Source organism: Elephantulus edwardii, unplaced genomic scaffold, assembly GCF_000299155.1.
Source record: "Elephantulus edwardii isolate Elephantulus edwardi_28Jun2011 unplaced genomic scaffold, EleEdw1.0 scaffold00212, whole genome shotgun sequence".
Lineage (NCBI taxonomy): Eukaryota > Metazoa > Chordata > Mammalia > Macroscelidea > Macroscelididae > Elephantulus > Elephantulus edwardii.
Genome location: NW_006399962.1, coordinates 3,475,068 through 3,484,187, shown reverse-complemented (window position 1 = coordinate 3,484,187; position 9,120 = coordinate 3,475,068). Strand labels below are relative to the sequence as shown.

Here is a 9,120-nt window from a genome sequence, read left to right as displayed (position 1 = left end):
GCACTGGGGCCCCCTTTGGGGGATGGTGCTGGTGGGGCATCTTTGGAAGGAGAGGTCACAGGTGGGGCACTGGGGCCCCCTTTGGGGGATGGTGCAGTTGGGGCTTCTTTGGAAGGAGGGGTCACAGGTGGGGCACTGGATCCTCCTTTGGGGGATGGTATTGCTGGGGCCTTTTGGGAAGGAGCAGCCACAGATGGGATAATGGGGTCACCTTTGGAAGAGGGAGGGGGTACAGATGGGGCAATAGGGCTCCCTTTGGGGGATGGTGTTGCTGGGGCCTCTTTGGAAGGAGAGGCCACATGTGGGGCACTGGAGCCCCCCTTGGGGGATGGTACTGCTGGGGCACCTTTGGCAGAGGGAGGAGTCACAGGTGGGGCACTGGGGCCCCCTTTTGGGGATGGTGCTGCTGGGGCATCTTTGGAAGGAGAGGTCACAGGTGGGGCACTGGAGCCCCCCTTGGGGGGTGGTACTGCTGGGGCCTTTTGGGAAGGAGCAGCCACAGATGGGATAATGGGGTCATCTTTGGAAGAGGGAGGGGATACAGATGGGCCACTGGGGCCCCCTTTGGGGGATGGTGCTGCTGGAGCCTCTTTGGAAGAGGGAGGAACCACATCTGAAGGAGTAGAGCTCTTTTTTGGGGTTGGGGCTGATAAGGCCTCTTTGACAGAGGGAGGGGTCCCAGGTGGGGTAGTGGGTCCTTCTTTGGGGGATACTGCTGCTGGGGTCTCTTTGGAAGAGGGAGGAACCACACCTGAAGGAGTAGAGCTCTTTTTTTTGGGTGGGGCTGGTAAGGCCTCTCTGATAAAGGGAGGGTTCACAGGTAAGGTTGTGGGGTCCCCTTTGGGGGATGGTGTTGGTTTGGAGAAGGGAGGAGTCAAAGGTGGGACAGTAGGTCCTTCCTTAGGAGATGGTGCTGCTGAGGCCTCTTTGGAAGGAGGAACAACCACAGTTGAAGGAGTGGGGCTCTTTTTTTGGGATAGTACCCCAAGGTGCCCTATGGCAGAGGGAGGACTCACAGCTAGGGAAGTGTGGGTATCTTTGGGGTATGGGATAGCAGGGGCCTCCTTAGGAGAGGGAGGAATAGGAGGTGGGGAAATAGGAGTCCCTCTGCATGATGGAAGAGTTGGCGAATGATTCTTGGTTGGTGAACCTGTAGGGCACTGAAAACAAAGACTGGCCTCGGGAAGAAGGGAAGCTTCGAGTGGAGAAACAGAAGGAACAAGAGTCAAGGTTGTAGGGGAAATAGTGGAATCCTTCTGGGTTGAAGGTCTTTTGCTCTGAAGAGACACTGTGGTTTTTAAAGGTGATGGAGAGTCATTTAGGGAAGAAAGTGTTACTTTGGAATATGCAGAAGCCTCACTTGGGGGCCTTTCATGAGAAGAAACTGCAGGTACTACACTTGAAGAATAAGAAATAGCATTAACTTTGTTTGTATCTGGAAGATGAGTGTCAGTTGGGTGAAGACAGGAAAAGGGTACAGACTTCGGAATTTCAGGGGCCAATGCTAAGGTAGCAGGAAATGTAGAAATATCACCCTGAGAGGATGAAGTCAGTGGAAAATTTTCAGAGGCTGAAAGTAAAGGAGAAAGAGCAGAAGCATCCTTTTTTGCTTGGTGGCTTTTAGGACTTAAAGCAACAGCTCCTTCCAGAAAAGGGCTGGCTGTAGTTGTAGAAGTAGAGGTACCTTTAGCAGTTACAAGAGCCATCCCAGCAGGGGTAGCAGGATCCATCTTATTTGAAATGCAGGTGGAAGATAATGTTGGGGTAGTGGGAGAGCTTTTGAGGTGCAGAGTAGTAGGATCTGGGTTTGCACAGGGATTCATCTTGATTATAGAAGTTGGGGAGTTAAGAACATCCTGAGGAGAAGCAGCAGCACTTGCTGGCTGAACTACAGGAAGAGACTTGATAAGGCTTTTCTTTGCCTCAGGGGACAGACACATCTCCAAAGAAGTACTCTGGGAAGAATCATCTTCAGTGACTGCCAAGGCCAGGTCTTTTTTGATAGGAAGTCCTGCCTGGGCTGATGAAACAGGGTCTCCTATGGGAGAGGTAACTGCCATTTGAAAATTGGTTTCATTTGGGAGCTTTACCAATACTGAAGTAGGGAGACTTTTGGGGTCTTCCGGGGTTGGCATCTGAGGAGAGGATCGTATTGCCAGAGAAGTTAATACTTGAGGAGTAGAAAGCTCTTTGGAAGTCGAGCCCTTATTACTTACGGAACTCGAGGAAACTGGAGGAGATAGACACGTAGCTACCTCAAAAGCAGGTATTACGGAAACTGTAGAAGGATTAGTCATTACAAGTGAAGAGGTTCCAAGAGAAGAGAGAGGAGCTTCTTTTAAACTTGGACTTCCTGGAAATGCAACAGGAACTTGGGACACCAAAGGCTGAGAAGTGGCATTAGGTGAACTATGGAGGAGAGAGACTGGAGGAGATAAAGGGGAGCCAGATGGGCTTTGGGGAGATAGTTTAGGCACGGGAGAAGGGTCAGCATCAACATTCAGAGGCAGAGGGGCAGTCGGAGTCCCCACTGGAAAAGCAACCCCAACAGCAGGAAGGACCTCTTTTCTGGAAGGATGGGGAGAATTTATAGATCTCTGAGGAGGATAAGAGACTCCCATGGGAGAATGACCTACAGTAATGTTAGCTACTGTAGGATTTGAGAGAATACTTTGATCTGTTTGACCTAAAGGTTGGACAGAAGGACCAAAAGAGCTGTGATGTAAAGGTGTAAGATGAGAGTCTAGAGAAGTGAGGAAAAGTGGGTCACTGGGAGGCACAGTCTTTTGATAAGTGGCCACAGGAACAGGTTGGGCTGAAAGAGCTAAGGTTGCAGGTGGACCAAGGCTAAGGTTTTGTGAAGAAGCTGGAATTGAGGGAACAGGGATGCCTTTGACCTGAGGTGAAGTGATGGCTAGGGGAGTAACAGGTGGCACCAAAGGGCAGGTGGTTACTCCAGACTGAACAGAGACCATGCCTGGGGGGCTAGGGGTATTTATGGGATTAGGGACTGCCTGGGAGTGCACTTGAATAGAAGCAGCAGCCTTTGGGTCTGAGGGAGCACTGGGAGTTGACAGAGATGTTAACACTGACTCAGCAACAGCTACTGGAGGTGAGGTCACAGGGTTAGCTGGGACAGGAGTGTTTTTTTGAATTGCAGGGGGAGCCAAGGCCACCAGAGCCAAGGGAGCTGAAGAGGAATGGGCACCTTTCAGAGCTGGAGCTATCATGGGAGAGGCTAGAGCTAAGGCAGCTGGGGAGATAGGAGGCCCTATTAAGTCTGGTAGGAAAGTTGGGGTAGTAGAGGGGGAAGTGGAAGCCCCCAGAGGCAGGCCTATACTAAGGGATGACTGAGTAAAAGTAACTTCAGAAAGGGTTGAGGCAATATTAGAGGGAGCTGGGAACAGGGGCAGGGATGGCTGGTTAATGGTTGTCAGAGAGCCCTGTTGGGGGGCCAGGGCATATGGAGGAGGAAGGGTAGGTCCAGGCTGCCCCAAGGCAGCAGTGACACTCAAAGGTGAAGACACAGGAAGGATAGCTGGCAAAGAAAAGGAGGGTGGGGGAAGAGAGATAGGGTGATAAGGAAGGAAAGGGAAGGAAAAAACAAAGGTGAGTTAAGCAGGCCCAACTTTGTACAACATGCCTCACAGGAAATATTTTTTAAATCTGAAAGTCACCACAAAGGATTAAACTACAGTGATAGGCAACAACCTTCCCCAAAATACTTTCAGAGGTCAAGTGAGAATATCCCTTTCTCTGCAATTCCCTTATTTTCCAAGGTTTTTATCGGGATAAGAAGAGATCAAGGCCCATTTAACTTCTAAATGGGGAGCACAGGTCCAGGAGTTGGTAGAGGAACATGCATTTCTACTCTTTCTCACCTGTCTTTTCTCTCTTCTTCCTTAAAAGAACTTTCTTACAGGAAACAAAGTTACCACTGGAAAACAGCTATGTCATTCTGCCCACTCAAGAATAACAAACTAACTAGATACTGAAAACTGTAACAAGGAGGATAGTGAGTGATGATATTTATGGGGAAATCAGAGCTGAAAGAAGAAAAACTGTACTTCCAGGTTTCCATTAAACCAGGAAAAATCTGACCTTGTTAAAACACTTTTAGAGTCACTGGCAGAATAAAATATTCCTGAGGCTTAAATTCTTCAGATTTTAATACTAGGAATCAAGTTTTTGTCACTTAGACATATGCCTCAATTTGTTGCTGTGTACCCGTCAAGTTGGAAAGCACCCATAGCTGACCCTCCAGCAGGTTTTCAGAGGTAGTTAATCGCACATGAGATTGCCCCAAAGATTACATATGGGTTAGATCCTTTGATCTCTATATACCTTCTTAGAAAATGTTAGTTCAGACATCAGTCCAAGAAAAATTAGACCTCCACAGAGCCAGCTTAGTCACAAGGGGAGGGACTGTACTATGAAACAGTAACCCAATTTCATTAAGCCCAAACCATTATTTGGTAATGAAACAAAGAAAAGTTTTCTGGAAGAGGGGAAAAAAATAGTGTGCCTGCCATTCAGAGGTTAAACAAGCTTAGATCAAACCCAAGAAGAGACTCAACCCCATCCCATAGCAAAAATCCAACCATTTATTGTTTTTATAAGTATCCTACAACAGAAACAGGTGGCTCAACCAGTTTTTCCTGGAGTTTCCAGGGCCATGCCTATAATTACAGTGAAAAGCTTTTAAACAGGCTAACTAAAATATAAGCCATGAAATGTTTTTAACTCAACAGTGAGGCTCAAATCATTTGCTTTGACATAGACATCACAACCAATTTTCTCACACATTTTGATTAATCTCATCTATAAACAAAATCTAGCACGTCACATAGTATTAATACTCATGTCATTTAGAAATATGACTGGTTAAGCAATAACTAGTATTAGTTTTAAAACTTGAGAATTCAGATTCCAACTTTAAGTCTCCATCTTTGTAAAATTAAGTTCTTCTGTGAACAGTCTATTTAGAGATCAGTCCTTTATTTTCTCTCGTCATTTAAAGACCTCAAATACTTCTGTTTTAGCAGCTGCGTTAATCCCTTCAGCTGCTAAATCAGACAGGTGGAGAGGATGGATTTTAGTATTTCAACCATAAACCACTATGTCTTATGTTTTAACTCCCTAACTGCCTTTAAGTGAGAGAAACCATTTTCCATCTTTAAGCAACTCATTCATTTATACAGATATATTTTCATATACACAAGTGACCCCCCAAGGGAAGATTGAGAATTTCCTTGTTCTGTTGTGAAGTATGATCAAAAAAACTTGTTCCATCCTCACAATTTCCACCATGCTTAAACCAATCTTTTCAGTCACTGAGTAAATCCATGTCATCTAGGGCCTTCCCCTCTTTTGAAGACTCTCTACTTTATCAAGCATGTTGTCTTTTTCCAAGGACTGGCACCTCCTGACATGACCAAGGTAACACATTTCTGTTACAACCCTCAGTTTTTCATTAGGAGTCAAAAAACACCTGCCATCATACTGTGCTGTACTCAATAATTTTGAGATGAAAGACAGCTGAAGAAAGGCTTTATTACAACCCTGGCTTGAAGAAAAAGTGTTGGTGCCGACACTGTTCTGATACACTAGAAACATCTCAGGACCAATCCAAATAAATTAATCCACCCAGAGAGACCCAGGGGCCCAGCAGGCCACATTCTACCACTAATACTCATCCAGACATGTGATGAAGGCACAATGCCAAGCTCGGCTATCTAAAACCTTGATGCAACTTTGCTGGCTGGAACTTCACAAAAGCTCAGGTCTCCTTGGCCTATTTGTTCAAATTGTTCAGAATCACTGAGACTCTTCTCCGTTCCGTTTTCCTATGTGAGGTAGGGGGGTGTGGGTGGGGTGTGTTAACACAGCAGAATTCCTTTTGAGACAACGGGCATAAACGACAAAGAAGCCAGGGTAGCTTTTCAGTCCTTAAAGAGACTCTCCCCCCCGGCCTGCTGCAGTCCCTTCAGGACAGAAATAAGTTCTATGACCGCCCCTTTCTGCTAAAGCTACAGCCTCATTTTCTTAAAAGAATGCGAAATTTCCAAAAGGCAAAAGCAGATTTACTGTCACTTTCCCCACAAAATTATCTTAATCCACAGTAAGGGGGCCAAGGAAACCTACCTGTCTCAGCCTGGGGCTGTGGCAACTCCTGCTCTGTAGCAGGGACGGTTTCTGTGGCTTCACCGGGCATTTCTGAAGGAAAGGAATAGAAAAGGTCTCAACTGACCGGGATCCACAGCCCTATCGCATGTCAAAATGTTCTTAACAACGGCGATAACCCCCTCCCATGTAGTGGGGAACCGATGGAAAATGACGTGACTCTCAGACCACTGATTACAAGAAATCACCTCTCATCGTACACTTTACACCAGAGCGTATGGAATACCCAGGACCCAGGGCTTGTTTGAGTCCACACTGCAGACCCCACAAGGCCAACAATCTCCACCGCGTTCCCAGCCCGCGGACGAGAATCCGTGTCTGGCTCCCAACTACAGGCGACATCAGACCCTACTTCGAACCCCGCATCCTATTTCCATTCAGGCCGCCTGGGGTACGGCCGCTAGGTCTCCGATTGCCGGTTTTCCAAGGGCAGGAGGAGAAAGTGGGTGTCTTTAGCCCCAACACTCGTTTGTGAAAAGAATGGGGAGGGGGGGTTCGAAACTGTGCCCCTTTACCCTTCTCTGGGTTCTACGGAAGCTGTTCTGTTACGAGCTTTCTGCTATCGCCCTAACAGCGCCATCGTCTCAGTCCTAGCCCAGGACTCCGAGCTCAGCCTTTTTTCGCCGTTTCTGCCAGGACACCGATCGCCGACCCCATTTTGTTCGGGGGAGCCGTAAAGCCACATCTCCCACGGCCGAGTAGGGATCCTGTAGCCCCATAAAGTTCCCAAGTCTCCTTAACTCAGTAACCAGGGAGGCTCAGTCCGCTAACCCGGCGGATGGCTGTGGATAGGGGGTAACGGCGCAGACAGCACTTACTGTACGGGGAACCCAGAACCAAGATGGCGGCAGAAAGAGAGCAAGCGACAGCGTGACCCGCGCCTGTTGCAGGAGGAAGCTCCGAACGGAGGGGGCGGGATCAGGATTCGATTCCGGGTCAGACACTGGAGGCAGCCGCTTCCTTTAACTAGTGACCTGAACAGCTGATTTGGAAGCGGCCGTGACGGTCTATATATGGGTAGGAATTCGCTGAGCAGGACGCGCTGTCCACGCAGTCCCTCCCCAAGCTGGGGCAGTTCCAAGAGCTGAAGGTAAACCGCCCTCCCGCCAGTCGGCCACAACAATATGGAAATGTTTCCCGATTTCTTGTATAACGAATAAAATATTAACTAGTGAATGCCAGAGATGATATGCGCTCTTTTAGAAGGTAGCATAGGCTTGGATTTGACCGCAGTTACTTTTTGAAATAAAATTTAGGCCAAAGCGAATATATAACTCAAACTGACGGAAGTGAAATCACCTTAATTTATTACCTACAACTCAAGTTTTGTACAGGCACTTTCATTTACTAGTCATGCTCCAAATGAATAGAACTCTCCACAAAAAGTATCTAGGGACATAAACGAACTCTTGTTGCCTGTATTAGGGACTTTTTAGGTCTCTTGGAGTTGACCCATTTTAGGAGTTCAGAGAACCAGTTGAAGATTCTCGAAAAGTAGAATGTAAAATCGATTTTATTAATCAAAAGTCTGTGAGCTCGGAACATTATGCTGTTAGGTGCGGCTGAGTGTAACTCATAGTGACCCTACGAGCAACAGATCTGAACTCTGTCCTGTTCTGTGCCATCCTCACAACTTTACTTTGCTGCAGTCTCTGTCAGTCCATCCGGTTGAGGGTCTGTCTCCCTCCACATTTCCAAGCATGATGTCCCTCTCCAAGGAATAGCCTCACGTAGCAACAAACCCAAAGTAGACAAAGCTTTGTTATTTTTGCCTTCAAGGAGCACTCTGGCTGTACCTTCTCCAAGACATCTGTTTGTTCTTTTTGCAGTCCATAGGATACTCAATACCCTTCAACACCACAGCTCAAAAGCCCCAGTTCTTCCTTACTCATTGTCCAGCTTGCAGATGCGTAGCAAGCGGTTAAGACCACAGCGTGAATCATACACACCTTAGTCCTTAAACTGACATCATTGCTCCTCATTAATTCAGAGAGGTCCCTGACTGAAGATTTTCCATGGGGGCTGATTGTGTATCTAAGTAAGATGAAGTCGTTGACAGTTTCAGTCTTGTCTTCATCACTATGGTGGTGAGAATTTTTGTATTCACATTGATGCAATAATTTTTTTTACTGAGATGCAATCCACTTTGAAGGCTGTATTCTTTAATCTGCTGCTGCAAGCACTTAAAGTCCTCATTTTCAGCAAGCAAGGTTGTGCTGTCTGCATAATGTAGGTTATTGATGTGTCTACCTCTGATACTGATGCCACATTCTTCATAGATTCGAGTTCCTAGAATAATTTGCTCAGATTGAACAGGTATGGAGAAAGGATACAACTCTGACACATATCTTAATTTTAAATCATGTCGTGTTCCCTTGATTTATTCATTCAACAGCCTCTTGGTCTAGGTATAAATTTCACATGACACTATACCCTATACCCTCTCTCAATCCTATAAAAGAGCTCAGAATAGTACCATGAATATCGCCATCATCAGACTATATGGTCTAATGGCTTTAAGATGATCATAGCTACCTTTTTAAGAGAAGCAATGAAATGTTGCAGTGATTTGAAGGCTACTTCAAGATTTCCAAAAATATCTGTACAACAATGAAAGAATTTTTTTTTAAAGAGAAAAGCGAAGTAGGGGGTGGGGTGGGCTGGGAGGAAAATGTGCAACAATGAATGAATGGAAATCCAAGTTCTCTATAACCCTTCATTAACAGATCAATTAAAAAATAAAAAAAATTACTAGAGTAAGGATTATCAACGATTTAGATCCTCCCAGAAGAGCTGTGGATGAGCATTAACATTACTGGTAAGTATATTCATTTTCTCCTGGACACAGAGCCTACTAATTGGTCCTAAAAGCCTTCTGAGGTCCCAACTCTTCTCACTATCTCTTAGTTGTTGGAATGGACGGAAAACCTCATAAGC

The 9,120-nt window shown here is 46.2% G+C and overlaps 2 protein-coding genes across 2 annotated transcripts in view; both read right to left on the bottom strand.

The window, feature by feature from the left end:
- Nucleotides 1-1,823, bottom strand: part of LOC102866823 (nascent polypeptide-associated complex subunit alpha, muscle-specific form-like) — a 4,107-nt gene extending 2,284 nt beyond the window's left edge. Inside the window, exons 1-2 of the mRNA XM_006897667.1 lie at nt 1,685-1,823; nt 5-925 (exon numbers count right to left, since the gene is read on the bottom strand). Of these exons, the coding sequence (XP_006897729.1) occupies nt 5-925; nt 1,685-1,823 (1,060 nt within the window). The remainder of the gene's footprint in view (nt 1-4; nt 926-1,684) is intronic.
- LOC102875871 (nascent polypeptide-associated complex subunit alpha-like) overlaps nt 1-7,157 on the bottom strand; it is a 14,648-nt gene extending 7,491 nt beyond the window's left edge. Inside the window, exons 1-2 of the mRNA XM_006897610.1 lie at nt 7,002-7,157; nt 6,145-6,216 (exon numbers count right to left, since the gene is read on the bottom strand). Coding sequence (XP_006897672.1) covers nt 6,145-6,214 — 70 coding nt within the window. The 5' untranslated portion in view covers nt 6,215-6,216; nt 7,002-7,157. The remainder of the gene's footprint in view (nt 1-6,144; nt 6,217-7,001) is intronic.
- Nucleotides 7,158-9,120: the final 1,963 nt, after the last annotated feature.